The sequence below is a fragment of the Protomyctophum bolini genome (assembly GCF_963924005.1).
Source record: "Protomyctophum bolini genome assembly, chromosome: 4".
Classification (NCBI taxonomy): domain Eukaryota; kingdom Metazoa; phylum Chordata; class Actinopteri; order Myctophiformes; family Myctophidae; genus Protomyctophum; species Protomyctophum bolini.
The window spans coordinates 9228036-9247698 of record NC_137865.1 but is presented as its reverse complement, the minus strand read 5'-3'; the positions used below and the strand labels follow the sequence as shown (position 1 = coordinate 9247698).

Genomic DNA, 19663 nt, shown 5'->3' with positions numbered 1-19663 from the left:
TCTGATGTTGTTGCTGGAGCTCCTTTTCGATCGTCCTATGACATGTCATTTTTTAACTCCATTTCTTCCTCTTAAAACAATACATAACATGCGCTATAAATATACACATTTTAGTAGGAGTAGGAGATGCAAATTGTCATGCTTAGTTCGCAAAAAAAAACAAGTAACATAAAAAGGCTGACAGTAATACACCAATACAATCAAACAAACACCAAAAATTGTCACAATCCGTGACGTTTTCTGTTGTGCTTTTGTTTTGTAGTATTTTTGGTCCCTTGGTTTCCTCTGTTGCTTTTGTTACCTGTGTTGTCTCACCACCTGTGATTATTAGTTTTCTCCACCTGTGTCTTGTTTGTCTCTCAGCCAATCCCTGTGTTGATTTTGTTAGTGGTTCACCTGTGTCTAGTCAGTCTTTGTATATATATGCCCCAGTGTGTTTCAGTCCTTTGTCAGATCCTCAATGTAAGTCAGCGTGTTTATACCTAGTGTTGCTCCTCGTGTGTTTAATTCTACTATTAAAACCTCTTGCGTCGTACTTAGCCTCCGTTTGTCTGTCCTGCACTTGGGTCCTATCTCTCCTTGTCTCAAACCGTGACAAAAATAAGACAAATAAATGACAAAACAGCGTTGCTGTACTGAAGATATAAAGTCAGTCCTAGACCTTTGTTGAGTGCATGGGTTAATGGCCCAGCATATAAAGCCCTGAGCCAGACTGACCAGCCATTAATTTTGCAACATATGTTCCGTGCCTGCATGTCATGTCAGCATATTCTGCAAATAACAGATGGAACCATGCAGGCCACATACAAATTGGAAATCTGGAAGGTGCAGTGGTAGCCTATAGATTAGCTAACCCTGTTTACAATGACATTTTATTATTAACATTTCATTGTAAACGGTCAAGACAAGCATGGTTTTTTCTGTGTAAATGTGTTAGTCATCTTTGTTGTAGCTATGGGCTATTTTGTTCAAAATTTTCTCAGATTTGTAGGCACTTTAGCAAATAGCACAGTGATTAGTTAGAGCTATGATTTGACCCCAAGACACCGCAGTCGGAAAATCACTACAGCCAATCAAGTGACGGAAACATGCTCCTTGTGTGCTTGTTGACATTGGTTGATTGGTTGACTTTGTGTTAGTGATTTTAGATGTCACTGTTGGAGATCTAGTGCACTGGTTCTCGACGTGGGATCCCAGAACCCCCAGGAGGGTTCCAGGGGTTCCCTAGCTAAATGATTGATACTAGTTAGGAACCAAATCGACCCTTATGGGTCTGTAACTCTTTTAACACAGATGAATTTATGGAGGAGATTGAGGTCACATAGATTAAAATAATTTCAAATTAGGGTCATAATGCAACTGGAGGTCCTTGAGATTCACTGATCTAACTGTACATTTTTGGATTATCTGTATTTTTGGATGACTTTCAAAGACAAATATTGTACTTTTGACACACATTTCTATGAAAGCTGGAAAAAGTATGAATTAACCACTTATTTCAAATAGTGAACATATCTGCAAGATCACAATGCACCGCAAAGCGACTCGTTGGAAACTTGTACATCTTCTAGATCTATTTTTGTTATGCATGCAATGACTTAAACATAAAATAAAATGTACTGTCTTTTTAAAAGCGTGCACTTTTGAACATTTCTAAGTATTTCTAAAAGCAATTACTCTCACTTGCGGTGGGAGTAATATTATAGGAGTATCTATACTTTTGCCTTAAGTGCGTGTGTTCTTTTCCCGGCGGTGGTTATGACTTCATCTCAAAGTGACATCATACTGTTACAGCTCCGTAGGGTCTCTTCATCATCATTAACCTCTGCTCCCTAAGGTGAGCGCTGAGTGGGAACCTGTCATTTCATGATAAATGGTAATCCTATATATCACGTCCATTCGTGGACAGTTCTGCTGGTTAATCTGTTTCGCATTGATTTAAGCAGATCAATGTGCATTTTCACCAGGAAGAGTAGCTTAAACTACAGTATAGCCCGAGGAGCTTTGCAATAGCAGCTCACACTACATCTGTGTTGTTGATGTAATGAATTGTCACCGTGTTCTGGTTGTTGCATGTAGGTTACAAAAGGGTCTGAGCACATACTGTAGGAGCACTGTGTGTGTGTGTGTGTGTGTGTGTGTGTGTGTGTGTGTGTGTGTGTGTGTGTGTGCCTGTGTGTGTGTGTGTGTGTGTGTGTGTTTGTACGTACGTACATATTTTTTGTTGTCATTTAATGTGAAGCGCTTACTTTGCATGGAATGACATTGATTATTGAAAAATGTGACCTTGTGAGCATGTTTGATCTCGCTACTGGATATCGTTTTATAATACTGAACTGATAGTTGAGTAAATGTAATAGATTGGATCAGTACTCAGCACAAACCAGTAATTATAGTTCACTTATAGCAGTAGGTAGAATGACCCTAATTAGACATTTTCATCAGAATCTCAGTCTATCCTTAATATCTAGGATTTACTTTATTTTGATCATTACAGGCAACACTTTTTAAAGTAGAACAAACTTGTAGCTCACAACATGTCACAGAGTCGTACGTACGGACTATATTGTCATACGACAAAGTATATACTGGTGGTTAGGTCAACCATCAACTGCAGGATCTTGTCTCAACTTCAGTATTTTTTGTGTCTTTGTTTTTTCCAGCAAATGACCCCTGGTTGGATTCCTCCGTGGCACAAAGGTTTCTTCAGGATGGGGGCTCCTCACACACCGTGGCCCCTGGGGACCCAGCCTCCACTGCTGCAACACAATCTGTCCCTCTACGCGGCGCCCAGCCATCCAGTCCCACAATAAACCTTGACACCGGGACGCTCGACGATGTGCTTTTTCAGTGGGGCCTTTCCCCCTCGCAGGACTCTAAATCCTTCACCCCGAGTGACCTCTTTGTTGAGGGATCCAAACCTCTCTCCACTCCCCCTCTGAGCCCCTCGGAGCCTGCGCCTAGCCAACAGGCCGAGGGGCCGGCTAGATACCCCAGAGATCTGGAGGTGAGGAGGACGAGCTCAGCCCTGCTCTCTCCCTCTCACAACCCTCTCAATGTGTCTGAGCGGCAGCCGTGGTCAAACACGCCCACGGCGCAGTTAAACTCATCTACTACCCTCACAAGACCAACAACCCCGCAGTTTGTCATCCTCACCTCTGACCGCAGAGACCCCAGTGAGCCTCCAGTAGCCCCCAACAACCAAATGGAAGCGGAGCAGCCGCTGGAAACCGTGACCTCACTTCCCGATCGCCCTTTCGAGCCCCCGAAACCGTCATTAGATATCCCGGAGTCTCACCCGGACGCGTCTCACAGTTTCGACTATTTCCCGTTCGAGAAACCAGCTCAAGTTGGAGGCTCAAGTAAAGACCTGTATGCGAGCGAGCTGAGCCCCAGCAGGGTCCCCATGCAGCAGCAGGACGCCCCGGGCCACCCCGGGGTCCACTCCCTGCTCAGCTCAGCCCCCAACATGCTGGTCCCCAGCAGCCACGTGCCTCTCATCAGCCCCCAGCCCCCGTCGGGGGCGTCGTCGTCCGAGCCCACCCTGGCCCTCCCGGAGGAGTTCTTCCCCACCAACAGCATGGACGTGGACTGGGGCTCCGGGGACTACATGGAGACCATGTCGTTCCTGGGCCCCGAGGGAGACGACTACTCCCTGGTCAGCAACCTGCCGACCGACATGTACGACCTGGAGGACTCCAACGCCGAGACGTACGACACGGCCTTCCCCACCCGGGTGGGGCTGCCCCTTTCCTCCACGCACCTCCATCACGTCTCGCGGGTTTCCTCGAGTTCTTTTCCTCCTACAACCTCCTACATCCAGCCGTTCTTGCTTTTCTCCTCTTCCGTCTTCCCACCGGCGCTGGAGCCTACGGCGCCCCTAGACGTGGACTGGTCCGACGCCCTCACCGCGGCGCCCACGGACGCCCTCTTGCCCGACATGAACAGCGTGGAGTACTACACCACTCAGCTGGCCAATAAGGAACAGCGAGGCAACGTCACCTCCGTGAGACATTCCTCCCCGGTGTCCATCAGCACCACCCACATAATGCCCACCGGCATGTTCACCGTGCACCCGAGTCACATGCTGACGGTGGCGTACGGAACGGAGGACCGCCGGCCCTCGGTCAACGCCACGTGGCTCGAGGACGGAAGCTCGACGGACCTCTCGGGCTTCGAGCCTGCGAACGAAACGACTCGGGTCAACGCCACGGCGGTGACGCCGCCTCAGCTGGTCAACATCTCGGAGCCGGTCGTGGAGTCTTCCGTGGTGCCCACCCTCTACATCGACCTTTCGTCCTACTTGGATGGCACTGCGTCGCACGCTGAAAGGCACACCCCTAAGCCCACCACTGAACTGGGCAGAAGTTCCCTAACGGCGTCCGTCCTGCCCAGCGTTGACGACGTCACATCCTCGACAGATATCAGTTGGTTCATCACGGAGTCTGTCCTAATAAGCAGCACTCATATCACCCCTGTCTGGACCACCACCACCACCACAGCCTTCTACCCTGCACCCACCCAGCCAGCACCCAATGGAACTGCTACTACTGCTGGTAATGCCACGGCAGTTTCAGCTGAGCCTACAACGAATGCCACGTCGGTGCCCCCGATCATGGTGGGAGACCAGGGCGCGACAGACCACCCACACACAACTGTTATGAGAACATCCAGCCCTGTAGCTGATGCTACCTCGACCGTACCCGCTGCCACCACCAGGGGCCCGACGAATATACCAACGTCGAGGCAGTACCTCTGCAACGTCAACAAGCCTACTTATTTGGTCAAAGTCGGTAAGTTAGAGACTTCTAGATCTGCCGTTTTGCGTTGATGTCCTTGAATGCTTGATGCAAATTTAACCCGCCCATTTAAGTCGTAATATAAACTTTTTTAGATTTTGCGTTAGGACAGTTGCAATGTCGTTTCATGATCAGTATCTTAATCTTTGCCCTCTTCAGGTTTCCCTTCTGGCGCCACTCTTGGATACGCCAAGTCTCAAATCAAAGACATCCTGAAGGTGGAATTCAACAAATCAGTGGAACTGCAGGTACACAATACAAATTGTGTATTTTAGGATGGTGTGTTGTCTTTGAACGGACGGATATAGAATAGTCTCTCATGCCAGACAATTCACCATTTTCAAAAAAGCTACAGTGTGTAAATCCGCCTCACAATAGTTGTGACCAGACACTGTATTTTATTTATTTACTTCACAAAAATATATTCTTTTAATTAGTTTCCATTTCCGCCAAGCAGCAAGCTAGATAGACTTTGTCTCATTTAATTTCCCAGTGGGACTTGAGGCTAGAACAGTGAAAACAAACACAAGCGTGACACATAAAGGGTACAGAAATCACAATAATAATTATTATACATAATTCGAAAATGAAATATATGTTTTCTTGGATTCATTTGTGTCATATTCCTTACAAGCGCAATATTCAACATTTTTGACATGCAATCTGTACACTGCAGCACAAGTTTCAAAAATAATAAATAGGTTAGCTTTCTCCATTGCTCCATCATTTGGATGGTCTGTTGTTCCTCTCCAGCCCTCCAGCTTCCAGCCACTGTAAACAACGGCTGTTTTTAATGCGTTCAGTGTGTCTGGGCCTTTGTTTAAGCCGGGGGTGTCCAAACTGTAAAAACAACTTGCATCTACTGTCCCCTTTGGACCATAACAAAGTCAAGAAGAGGATAGGATGATGTTCTTGGCCTCAGTGAAATGACAAACGGCAATAGAAGACGCCAACGTGAATCAAATCACAGATAGAGCTGAAGCTTGTTTCCATTGTGGTTCCACTTGTATTGATCTAGCCTCGGAAACACAGACGTTTTATAGTATTGATCTAACTAAAACTAAATCAGAATTTGCTGTCAAAATCAAAGTCATACATGTAGGGCTTAAGTGGTTAAGTACGAGAGAGCAATATTATTGAGTTTAGCATGAGTGTGTGTGTGTGTGTGTGTGTGTGTGTGTGTGTGTGTGTGTGTGTGTGTGTGTGTGTGTGTGTGTGTGTGTGTGTGTGTGTGTGTGTGTGTGTGTGTGTGTGTGTGTGTGTGTGTGTGTGTGTGTGTGTGTGTGCGCGCGCGCGTGCGTGCGTGTGTGCAGTTGCATACACAGCCTACTGTACTTCCTGAGTGTCTTTATCTGTGGTCCTGTGATAAACAGACCACAGCAGTATTTACATCAAGAGCCCTCTTGACCCACGAGAAACACAAGCCTTCAAACACTGACCATAACCTGTTTACAGTGGCCCCCTGTACAGTATGTGACATCATGACAGAGTCACTGTGACATCATGGAGGAGTTATTGTGACGTGACAAAAATGATCAACAATCGATTTGAATAATAAAACGTAAAATTTCGAGGGCGAAAGTTCACAATGGCTATCTTTGCTCTTTTTCCGTGTTATACGAGGACACACGAAGCTGAACTGGTTCTTAAGACAAATACGAAAATGTTTTTTCCAAACTAATATATAAAAAAATATATATAATTGTTGGTCTCAATTATTCAATAAATCCAAAACAATCGCTAAGAAAATAATGAGATAGCTGCAGGCCTATAGTCCTAGTGGTGTGGCATGCTGCTGTACTGTATGTAATAATAATAATAATAATAATAATATTAAAACTTTATTTGTATAGCACCTTTCATGACATGAAATGCAGCTCAAAGTGCTTTACAGAGCAATGGAGAAAAAAGAAAAGAAAAGCAAGGCATAAACATTACAAAACAAGCAGTAATGCAATACAGTGAGGACATGAATAACACAAAATAAAAGATCTATTAAAAGCAAGGGTGTAGAAGTGGGTCTTGAGCTGTGCTTTAAAAATGTCTACAGAGGCTGCCTGTGATCAGTTCTGTGGTGATGTGTGTCTGGTGAAGGTGGTGGACCCTCCTAGGTACTGTGTGTGATCAGTTCTGTGGTGATGTGTGTCTGGTGAAGGTGGTGGACCCTCCTCCTAGGTACTGTATGTGATCAGTTCTGTGGTGATGTGTGTCTGGTGAAGGTGGTGGACCCTCCTCCTAGGTACTGTATGTGATCAGTTCTGTGGTGATGTGTGTCTGGTGAAGGTGGTGGACCCTCCTAGGTACTGTATGTGATCAGTTCTGTGGTGATGTGTGTCTGGTGAAGGTGGTGGACCCTCCTAGGTACTGTATGTGATCAGTTCTGTGGTGATGTGTGTCTGGTGAAGGTGGTGGACCCTCCTAGGTACTGTATGTGATCAGTTCTGTGGTGATGTGTGTCTGGTGAAGGTGGTGGACCCTCCTAGGTACTGTATGTGATCAGTTCTGTGGTGATGTGTGTCTGGTGAAGGTGGTGGACCCTCCTAGGTACTGTATGTGATCAGTTCTGTGGTGATGTGTGTCTGTTGAAGGTCGTGGACCCTCCTCCCAGGCTGGTGTTCCGGGCGGTCTCCGGTCCCGTGGTGTACACGGCCATCTCTGTCATCAACGCCCTGCGAAGGTCTGGACGCCGCTTCCTGTCCGTGTCTCCCAGCTGGACCGTACCGGACCACAAGTACCAAATCCACACGGGTATGACAACTCTCTAGGACAGTGATTCTCAAACCTTTTCTTTTTCAAGGCATTTGATTGTATGTATGACACTCATTGGGCTACATTTGGCCATAGCCACTTCACATTCACATTTGTGATGACGGCTATGGCCCAAGGAGTATTTTATGTAAAAATAATGCTTGGAATGGATTCAGCATCATAAAAACACCCTAGTTTGACATGTCACATGCTAAAAGGAAATCTAGAACATATTTGCCTTATGATGTCTACTGTATGGTGGCCATACTGTACAGGCCATTTTCAACACTTTCCCCTCAGACAATTCCAGGCAACTTTTTATTTCTGTCATTCAGAATATATTGAAGATTCAAAATCAGCTGAGTTTGGTTCTTTTGCAATTAGTTTGAGGTTGATCCTGTATTTTCCGTAGACTTCCTGTACTAAACGACCTCCTTGTGTCCGTTGGTTTGCAGTGCTGCAGTTTGTGCCCGTCCACATAGACGTGCGCGTCTGCAACTTCAGCGAGCGCATCGAGAGAGGCCTCACCATGGCCTTCGCCGAAGTCCGCCGCCGCTCGCAGGAGTCCACAAACTTCACAGTGCATGTGAGTGCACGGGGGATGGGATTTAAAGACTCATTCAGTAGCGCCATGTGTGTCATGCATGGGGCACCAGACATAGCAGATCTACAACCTTGTAGAGTAGACCTTCTACTGTGATTTCACTTAATTCAAGTATCACTTATTCTTTTGTTTTGTTTCTCCCTAGTGTGTATAGTAAGGAGTTCCTCCCTGTCCCCAGTAAACCCCTAGGGGTAAAAAAAAGATAGATAGATGGCCAATCAGGATAGAGAGGAGCCTTCCGCCAATCATGATCGAGCAGGGGCGGGCCTGGGTGTGCGTGCCATTGGCCTGTTGCGTGCCCCCCCCCACTGTAGTGCGTGCATGTGCACATCTTGTTACCGGGGCGGACCGGGGGGGGTTTTCCAAATGACCCAAATCACTGAATGCTCCTTTAATATATTAGCGCCCCTATTGCAGTTGCACCGGTCCAGAGGTGTCACCAAAAAAAGACCACTGAAAAGAATGTTACACAGCATGACCTGGATGGGGAAAAAGGAAAATACATAGGCCTGAATGCTGCACAGCACCACACACACACACACACACACACACACACACACACACAAATGACCATGAGCAGACTTAACTAAACAACCACTTCGCCGTTTTCATTCCGCCTCACTTCACACTGTGGCCCCAGCCAGTCCACTGACTTGGCACTGATTGCCTTCGGTGGCCTTTAGGACAGAGTAGGATTATGTCACACCCGGCCAACACGCTTCCGCTAGCCATTTTGAAGGGAGCTGACTAGATCGTCACTAGGGGCAGGGCCGTCACACATATGAATTCTTACTCGTCTTACTCAAATAATTGCGATTATCGATTTAATTGTGTTTCTGTCGTTGAACATTGGAACGAATATGAATTACACTTCTGTTTCGTAAACTAAAGTTGCACAGGGCAGAAAGGTGTGGTTGGGAGTGGACAACTACTGTAGTAGTAGTAGTAGTAGTAGTAGTAGTAGTGAAGATTCATAAGTGTTTGGTGTCCCAAATGGGTTCGAACCATGGGTACAGGATTTCACAGAGGAAAAAAGTCTCTTACTACTTGGAAGTAATTTGATGTGGAAGTGTCGTGTGTCGCAATGCAGTGTGTTCGGTGTCCTCCTGTGACCCCCTGCTACACACGGCTACAATCCTCAGTGTTCATTTATCTCAGAGGACAACAAATGCAGGAGGAAGTTTTAGACCCCCTCCAGACATCAGTGGTAGCAGCTAGGCGGCCCCTTGATTGGATTGAGGCAAACGCTCAAGCCAGCAGCAGTAGCACTTTTATTTAATTATGGTTGTTGAGGCTTTGGGACTTAAGGAGAGGGAGCTGCATGAGGCCCTGCCATGGTGCTGCAAGAAAGGGTTCACTGATGATGGCCTTAACCCGGTGATTGTTCACAGTGGTGGGAAGTAACTAAGTACATATAAGTACCGTACTTATCGTAAGTACAGTCTTGAGGTACTGTACGTCTTTCTCCCGTTTGTCAATACTTCTACTGCACTGAAAGAGGCGTTTTTTTTTACTCTGCTGCAATTGTTTCAGAACTTTAGTTACTAGTTACTTTATAGACTTAGACTTATTATTATTAGAAAACACACATTAACCATCGCATCACTGTACCCGTTGTGAGCTTGTACATTTTGACCAATGTTGAAAACTTTCACTCAATTAAAATGTGCACTTTATGTACTCTTACTTACATAAGAGTACAGTTAGAGTATATTTTCCACTGTGCTAGCCTACTGATACATTTACTTCACCACTGGTTATTCAAGGAGACCCAAAGGACCAGCTTTCTCTCACTCATTCAGACTCCTGTTCCTGGTTGTGAAGTATTATGTTTACTGCTTCTTCACAAAGTGCTTATTTTGGCTAAGTGGTTCACGTTCTTTGTTATTATCCGTTTTTTGTGTGTTTGCTTCCTAGACTAGTTAGTCTCAGATAATCTGGTTACATTAATGCCTGTAGCATAATGATCCTCTTAGTCTTAGTTGTGCTAAATGAACGGATTACATCATCAAAAGTGTACTACAGTACAGTACACTACAGTACAGGATTCTTTAAAAGTATAACCAGCATTGTTGCGCAAAGCAGACTGTCCACTGTTCTGCCCTACTGTACAGTAGGACAGACGTTAACCATTTAAGCCATATGTACTTGCTTTAATAACTAATAGTGAAAATATCTGATCTGCACAATGCAAACGCGATGGATTGTGAGCTTGCAGATATGATATTTTTATAATTTCCCCCCCGGCTCAGACGGTGAACATCACCATGGCGCTGCCCAAGGGGCAGCAGCAGCGCCTGCTGCCCAAGGAGCCGGTGGACATCATCTTCGCCGTGCGCGTCGCCAGGGGCTACCTGATGGGGTCGGAGGTCAGCGGCCTTCTGATGAAGCTCACCACGGTGGAGTTCAGCTACTACATGGGCTTCCCCGTGCTGCAGATCGCTGAACGTAAGACCCTCATGACCACATACTGTACACCCGTCCTTCTCAAACTTGTTCATGTCAAGGACCCCCAAACTTGACACTTGCGGACCCCCATTTGAAAAGATATGCCAGGCACCCCCATAAGAGATTTTTTCCCCCAGGCTATAGCAGTGATTCTCAACCATTTTAATTTCATGGACGCCTATTTTGACCTGCATTAGTGATACGGACCCACATTTAATTGCATTTCTCTCTGAGACCCCAATTAATATTGTAAAATCAATGTTAATTTAACTCAGAGAGTGTACAAATGGAACCAAATGGACCCGTTAGGGTCCACTTGGTTCCATTTGTTCAACACATTTAGCCACACTTATGTGCTACAACTACGTACAAGTGTGATGCTGAGAGAGACTAGCATCACTTGGAACCTCACTCTCCGATCTTAAAGTTTCTGCTGCGGGAGAGGTTGGGACCGGCGAAAGGTCCTGATTATTATCTTTTTTCCGCACATCGTATACCAAATGTAAAGGTATAGTCCAGAAAGCAAACAGAAAGAAACAGATGTCCGCAATTTAGTCCGAAAGTAAAATCTAAAAAAAATCTTTTTGTGTTGAAACAACCGTTTAAATCGCGTATTTAGTCATCCTGTGCCATTTGTTTCTCATTCAACACCCGCCTGTGGGTGTCGGTACTGGTGCCATTGCAGCTGCAACATCCTGCAATGAGACAGTTTCAACTTATTGCACCGGAACCTCACCTCGAAGCTAATAGCGGAGAGTAATGGTCCAAGCTAGGCTGAGTCATACTTGAGAGTGAATGACTCGCTACTTATTGGTTCCTTGGCGTGTTCATGGAACACAGAAGCAAAAGATGTACGCTACATAAAGGTGATCGACAAGATGTATCTTATACACAGTTTTTACTGACTCTGAGAGTGTGCAAATGGACCCAAATGTAATGCCGAGGTTCTAGCAAAGTTTATCATGGCTCTAAAGTTCACCTCTGTTTCATTCCAACAGCGTTCCATTACCCCGAGCTGAACACAACACAGCTGCTCCGCTCCTCCTGGGTTAAAACAGGTGTGTGATTCCTCTTATTCTTTACTTTATTCTATAGCTATAACAAAATTCAGCAACGAATACGACTTCAATTAAATCTGTATTTGTTAGTGTTACTCTATATTCTGATGCTATGGAGTATTCATTCGGTAACAGGGGTCTCCCCGGCTATTTAGCACACAGAAAATACTTTCAGGTCGAGATACCGATTTTATGCTCTCCCCCTTTATATCAGAATCATATTTGTACAATTTCCTGTGGGACGAATAAATATATATTTTCTGTGTGTTTGTGTGCAGTGCTCCTGGGCGTCCTGGACCAGGGGCTGGGTGAGCAGACCTTCCAGGCTAAAATGGAGCGTCGTCTGGCCCTGCTGCTGGGTGAAGCACTGGGCACTGCCGCCCGACGCGTCAGGAGAGCCACCAGCGTGGGCAACAACAGTGTCCAGGTACAGTGCCAGTGCCACCATCTTTTCTACCCACTACAATCAGTCAGGGGTGGAAATAGTAACTAAGTTTGCTTACTCAAGTACTGTGATATTTGTACTTTACTTATTTCCAATTTCCAATACTTTTACTTCTACTCTACTACCAGCACAGTGGCCTTGTGGTTAGAGTGTCCGCCCTGAAACTGGGTCATACCAAAAATTGGATCCAATGCTTCCCTTCTTGGCACTCAGCATCAAAGGGTTGGATTGGGGGGTCAAATCTACTAATCAAATGATTCCCGAGCGTGGCATGGCTGCAGCTCACCGCTCCTTGGCTGCGGCTCACCGCTCCAATAGATGGGTCAAATGCGGAGAACAAATTTCACTGCGGTAACGTCTCTGACAAATCGTACGACTTTACATCATCTCGGATCCAAATATTCTACTTTTACTCCACTACAATTATTTGAACACTTGAGTTGCTAGTTACTTTGAAGATTTTGATTATTATTACAAAACAGTTCAGTCATTTGAAAATAGACAATCTACTACATCTAGAATTCAAACCAGGGACTCCCACGTGGGAGACTCAGCAGTAGATGAGTAAATCCCTGCTTGGCTATAGGGGAGATGTTGTGCTTATATCTTTATAGATGTTGTGCTAAATGTCTCAATGGGAAGAGTAGGGTGACCGCCTCCAATCACTGCATGTTCTAGTTACTGTATCGTATTTACGTACTCCATCATACAGATCATACAGATACAGACTTTTATTCAGTCACGTAGCTTTTACTCCCACAGTGCAAAAATGTGTACACTCTCTGGGATTTAACTTATAGGCAAGGCAGTGACTGCTTGCACAACGTTTGCTTTCACAACTCTCGTCGACACAAAAGTTTGTTGAGGGATTATACTTAAATAATCTGATCAAGGCCTTGTTTCCTTGCATCACCTCCATGTGTGTTTCCTGCTGCCGTTTAGCTCCCTCTAAGCACTGAGGGCCTATTCTGTGTGTCTTAGCGCCGCTCGTAGCCACCGGCAGCCTCCCTGGTCTTACTAATCAGGCTCTGCCTTTTGTGGGGTCCCTCCGCACCTGCTCAGCAGTGTTGCCATGTTTATTTGCTATAAGCCAATCTGGGCTTGCTTTTTTTTTGTATAGTCACTTGTAGTTATTGGTCATAAGTGTAGTTTCTCCCAAATGTTGTTTAAAACCAGTGGCTCTCAAACATTTTCAAGGCAAGGAACCACAAATGAATAATTTATGTATTTGTCCGCGGTCTCCCCATCTGATTTTTTGGTAGGGCACAATATTCCCGTTGTTAAACGCATCGCGATTGTAGATCGGCTATTTTCAAATCGCCGATTTATATACTGTATAATAAGGTTAAAGTGCTCATGTGGCCTATGGTCACAAGGACTTTTGGACTTGTTTTCATAGACCTGGTTGCTTATTTCTATCGCAAAATCTGGCAACACTGCCGCTCTATAGAGCTACGAGGGGAGGGCATGGTGGCTGGGGGGGGGGGGGGGGGGTGGGTCTGGGGAGGGCTGGGTCGCTATGGCAACAACAGCATCCCATTGAGCTTCAGGGCGAGCCACTGGAGAGACCACCAGCCTCTCAAATGTCTGCCCCGTTCCCTTCTTCACTCTCTGGTCCTGTTACTTCAAGGCCCCTCCGAGACGCGGCTCTGCTAATAGCCAGTTCAATTATTAATCGTCTCCTGCAGTCTGGGTGATTATAGAGCCAGTTATCAGACTTGGGAAGCAGACAGGAAGAGGGAGAGAGGTAGACGGAGAGAGGGGAATAGAGGGAGAGAGAGAGAGAGAGGTAGACAGAGAGAGAGAGAGAGAGAGAGAGGTAGTCAGAGAGAGAAAGAGGGGAAGAGAGGAAGATACCAGGAGACACATGTAGACGCACAGAGAGAGAGAGAGAGAGAGAGAGAGAGAGAGAGTGCGGGAGAGCTGCATGCAAAATGAATAAAAGTATAAAACTACCATATTGGCCTAAAGATTTGCTGACCTATATGCAGAATGTCCACATTCATCAGACTAGTCCAGTCCAGTATGACTTCTTGGTCCTTGTGGATTTTCAGAGGCCATGAATCTGGACCTGATTATGCTTGTGCAATGTGGAGCAGTGTTAGTTTGTAACAAAAATAATGATATATTTGTTACTTTTACGTAAACCCTGCCAATACAAGAAAGTATAACATATTAATAGGGAATTTATTTATGATAGAACAAAAAGATTTCTGCCCAACAGCAACGGCATAGACTTAAGAAACCATGCTCGGGAAAGGAAGGAAGCCTGGAGGCTAATTCAGAGTTCTTTGAGAGTTCGGACAATAATATTATATACACACAACACAGGCATAGGAATAGAAATAAGGAAACGAAAACCAAAAACAGATAAGCAATGAAATGATACGACCATACATAAATAAACATCACTACACTGCAATGAAGATGAAACATAAGATATATTTTTAACTGTGTCCGGTCATATGGTCTGTGGTGACACAATGGCTACAGTGTTGCTACCGGGCAGAGCAGAGTATCCACTAGACTGGACATTTAAGGACGTCCGGATTGCTTCCAGTAACCCGGCAGTGACGAGGTCACAACAACATTTTTTTTAATCCCACGATTTTGTAACCAATCTTTTCACCCGGTTGCCAATTGCCTAAAACTGTAATCCTGTAATCTCCCTCAGCCAACCTGGGGTGAGTCCCGAACTGAGCTCATGCTTGTGAGCACGCCGCTTCTTATCACCGGACAGGGGGGGACTTTCTCCGTTAGGATTTACAGTAGCGTGTGGATCGGAAGGAACACGTTATACCAACCACTTCCTTTCCACGCCATCAGGCACTATTATAAGTCACACCATTTTGAAAAGAGCCGATCTGCAAGCTCATATGGCTATTTTCAAAAAGATGAAATAGGGCTTTCGTGTTTAAACTGTTCCTTGTTTTGCTGACCGACCACCCCGAAACCCCTTCAAGGCGTGGTGGACCCCATGTGTAGGAAACGTGCATGACCTCTCTCTGCATTCTGCCCCAACTCCCAGATTGTGAGTACGAGCCGGCTGCCGGGGCCCGACAACCCTCTGGAGGTGGTCTACTTCGTGGAGGGTCCCAGCGGCGGCAGGCTCCCTGCGGTGCAAACGGCCGACACGCTCAACAGCCTGGATGTCCAGCGGGCCGCCATTGTCCTGGGATATCGTGTCCAAGGCGTCCTGGCTCAGTGTGAGTATAGCCCTAACGCAAAGGGTTGTTAAACTTTTGAATACCGCCGTCCAAACTGTTTACTTTTAGATGTTTTCTTTTTATTTGTGTTCTTCACTTCAGGCAACGAAAATACAAAATCTCCAAGAGCGGAGGACTGAACATCAAAGCAAAACTAGAAAGAAAAAGTGAATGCTTGCCTCAATGAACCCAAAACCAAAATACAATCGCTAACCTCCCTGTCAGAAAACAATACTGCATATAAACGGAAAACAAAAGATCAGCCCCCCTCCCTTATCGTTATCTGAGCACCCTAGCCTAGCGGAGTAGAACTTGGCAGGAGGCCGTGTTCAAGTCGGACTGTTATTTGTCAGCTACATACTGGATCAAGCGAGGCAAAGGTTACATTTAGCTACATATCTGTTCAGCTTCACATGCACAAATGGCTACAGAGCTAACAACGGAGCGGGCGGGTTGGGAGTCAGGAAGGCACAGGTTCGCTGTCGCCGGCTCTCTGACAGCCTTTTAAACCTGGCGTCGTCCTCTGTGCACCAATCCGGCGAGGCTGCGTCTGTTCCTGGTACTCCCCCTGTTACAATCACCCACTCACACCACGACACACACGCACGCGAGCCTGCACACACAGGCGCACGAGCGCACACACACAGACTACACATACATACACAGGAGAAAACACTGCCCGACTTCCTCTGCATAACCTTTAGTATCCTCACACTATACATTGTGACAACATGACTCATTGACTCATGGTGCGTCACACGGGCAGACGCACAGACGAATGGGAGCATCATTTGGAGCAGCTACATGCATCATGGCGTCTTTGCATCGTCACGGCACTGGCTTCCATCTGCCCGTGTGAACGCAACATTAGAGGCTAATAAACGCTGATTACATTCAGAGAAATATTGGGAGCAAAGTTTCAATTTTGGCCTGAGGGTGGTGCTCAGCGAGTTTCACGCTATTCTGCCCATTTCATTTAGATATATTACTAAAAAAATGTCATTAGAATCATTACGATTAATTGAGGAAATACACAGCAATCCAACCTGTAGTTTCTGAGTTATGTTGATTGGAGCTGTTCCGCTAGCAGGCAAAAAGTAGAAAAATAAATGGGATGCTAACTAATTGCCGGCTCAGGATGTTTGTGTATATTTCTGGTAACATCTGAGGTTATTATCTCCCTCATACGCATTGTACTAAATGCCTGTCTTCCTCATTAAATATCCAGAGGAGTGATGAAAGCCCAAGGAGAGCACTCGAGGGACTCGAGGGGGCTTCTGGCGTTCCCTCGTGGCAGCAGAGCTTTTATCTCTCCCTTCATCCCCAGGATGAAATGAGTGTTAATCAACGTTAATGACGCTCCACTCTTGAACATCAACAGCAACAGTGAGGCAAGAGAGACTGCATTACCGTCGCGTGCAGTGGCGGAGGGATTGTCCCACGGGGCCCTCTGATGCCAGATTGACAGCCCAGCAGGTTGCCGTGGGAGTGCGGATGGTTTTTCGCTCCGCATGTCAGATTGCCCCGCATCTCCCCTACCTGTCCACTCCGCCGCTCAATGAAAATGTATTACTGGCCCGGGGCGGCTGGCGTAGCTGTCTGGGCACCTGTATTTTGCGTGTCTTAAGTACCAGGTCTTATTCCCTAACTTGAGTAAACTAAAGACCTGGAGGCGTGATCAATGCCATTTGGCTATTCTGAGTGGTACGCAAAATACAGCCCCTAGGGTGGTAATCCAGCATGACAGCGCGTTGCGGGTTCAAATCCCGATGCCGACGACCTTTGCTGCGGGTCATCCCCCCCATCTCGCTCCCCATTTCCTTTGTCTACTGTAAATCTATCAATAAAAGCCCAAAAATATCTAAAAAAAAACTAACAAAAAAGAAAGAAAATTAACTGTTGCATTCTATGCGAAAAGAACTGTAGTCAATGAACCCATTAAAAGCGGGAAAGCATCATCTGATAGCAGACAGTGACACAGCGAGCTCAGCTTTTTTGAACGTTTAAGAAAAATCTTTGTGTTTATTTAATCGGTTAACACAAACACACTGTGTTTTCATCAAAAATATGTTTCTCTACTTCTCTACAAGGCTGGTGACGACACCCACCCATGTTATCTCTCTCTCTCTCTCTCTCTCTCTCTCTCTCTCTCTCTCGCCCCATAGCCGTGGAGAAAGTGGCGTCGCCGCACTCGGACGGTGAGAACACCAAGGTGTGGATCGTCATCGGCGTGGTCATCCCTCTGCTGCTGGTGGTGGTCATCATCTCCATCCTCTACTGGAAGCTGTGTCGCACCGACAAGCTGGAGTTCCAGCCCGACGCCATGAGCTCCATGCAGCAGCAGCAGCAGCAGCAGAGGCAGAAGGTACTGTACATGAGCTCCATGCAGCAGCAGCAGCAGCAGCAGAGGCAGAAGGTACTGTACATGAGCTCCATGCAGCAGCAGCAGCAGCAGAGGCAGAAGGTACTGTACATGAGCTCCATGCAGCAGCAGCAGCAGCAGCAGAGGCAGAAGGTACTGTACATGAGCTCCATGCAGCAGCAGCAGCAGCAGAGGCAGAAGGTACTGTACATGAGCTCCATGCAGCAGCAGCAGCAGCAGCAGAGGCAGAAGGTACTGTACATGAGCTCCATGCAGCAGCAGCAGCAGAGGCAGAAGGTACTGTACATGAGCTCCATGCAGCAGCAGCAGCAGAGGCAGAAGGTACTGTACTGGAGCGCGCAAAAACTACCGTAACCGGTAACGTCAAGAACGTACTTCACTGGATTTTTAGTTTGTGGCGTTTCCAGACTTTCTTTTTCCACTGGGGCAGACCTGTTGGGGCGTGCAGCCGTGCACACACGCTCGCACACACACAGTATGGTTCCGTGCACACACACGTGCACGCACCCACCCACGCACGCACGCACGCGGCCTGTCCCTCCATCGTAGCACTTTGTGTACACTTTCCGTCTAATCGCTGCCAGCCTCTTTGTCTATAGCGCTACACCGCGGATCACATTGATCTCGGAAGCCCCCTCCCTCTCTCTCGCTCTCGGTTGATTGAGCTGTGCTCTGAACCGAAGCCCCCCTCACACACAGGGGGCTGACGCACCGGATTATAGCCTCTTAATGTGCAGCAGCCAGCCTTCGGCCCGCTCTGCTTAACACAATCATCTGTCACTTAACCCATTTTAGGCGGAAACCCCTTTTGGTATGCTTTTGCTATAGAAAAATAGCAGATCTACAAGCTCATAATGGCGCGCTACGAACTTGTAGGTCTGCATGCTATTTTTTAAAAGTCTGTGGTGGAAATCTTTGAATATATATTTCAGAGCGAACGTTTTTAACTAAAATCTTTGCTTCTGGGGGATCCCTGGAACAACATATTTTGAGATGGGGGTCCGTGGACCAATAGAGATAATTCTGGGGGTCCTTGACATGAAAAAGGTTGAGCACAACTGACATAGAAACATGGGTTTTTCAGAAAACTATTAGGATTTATAGAAGCCTTCTTTTTTAATCGCCATCAGTCCAAAATGGGTTAACACCTTCCTCCACCCCCTCTCCTCTCTCTCCCGTGTCCACGCAGTCCACCGGCTCATTTGAGGAGTCCAGGACCTCTCCTCCACGGACACTCACACACTCTAAGAGGGTTATAGAGCATAGTGAGGAGGAGGAGGAGGAGGAGGAGGAGGAGGAGGAGGATGATGATGACGAGGAGTATTATAAAGAGGGGAAGGTACAGAGAAGTAGCTAGCTGTTTGTAGTCGTCCTGGATTAGCCTCGTAGCAAGTACTACACCACTTTCCCTTATTTATTATGCATAGGCTAGTAAGGCTACACAGGATTAGGGATTAGGGACGCTTTCGAAATGTCACGTCACGATTTTAATGTCCAAAATGAACGATTAAAATGCCAGTTCCCCCAATTCTGTGGGGAACATTTGCCAAAAAAAACGTAATATCTACAAGCTAGATATGCTATTTTTGATAAAGAGATTTTGTGAAAAATGCACTCTTTACCAATTTTTACTTCTGGATAAACAAATTGATCCCAGTTTCCCAGGACAATTCCACGATGAATTAAAATCTCCACAATATGATTATCGTGAATGTTTTTTATATCACGATAATCGTCCCATCCCGACACAAGATAGACACCTTGAAAGTTAAACTCAGGGTTTTCGGTCTTAGCCGTCATGTAATGTAGTCTACTTACTGTGTATACTAAGAAAACCACAGTGAGTTCTGGGAAAATTACTGCGACTGTCGGTCATTTAGTGTGACTCAGTCAGAGCAGTGCAGATCATAAAGGTTACGTCTTAGACCGTAGATTGTATGTTTTAACTCCAAAATAGCAAGATGTCCTTCAT

The 19663-nt window shown here is 46.2% G+C and overlaps 1 protein-coding gene across 3 annotated transcripts in view; it reads left to right on the top strand.

The window, feature by feature from the left end:
* LOC308313788 (UPF0606 protein KIAA1549-like) overlaps positions 1-19663 on the top strand; it is a 70339-nt gene that overhangs the window by 25243 nt on the left and 25433 nt on the right. For 2 of the 3 annotated variants that reach the window (XM_080761098.1, XM_080761096.1), the window contains exons 3-11: positions 2664-4793; positions 4959-5047; positions 7388-7547; positions 8003-8133; positions 10404-10599; positions 11598-11657; positions 11936-12084; positions 15131-15308; positions 17474-17673. In XM_080761098.1, coding sequence (XP_080617224.1) covers positions 2664-4793; positions 4959-5047; positions 7388-7547; positions 8003-8133; positions 10404-10599; positions 11598-11657; positions 11936-12084; positions 15131-15308; positions 17474-17673 — 3293 coding nt within the window. Of the gene's footprint in view, positions 1-2663; positions 4794-4958; positions 5048-6954; positions 6975-7387; positions 7548-8002; positions 8134-10403; positions 10600-11597; positions 11658-11935; positions 12085-15130; positions 15309-17473; positions 17674-19663 lie in introns of all 3 variants that reach the window. The other variant, XM_080761097.1, reaches the window with a different exon arrangement.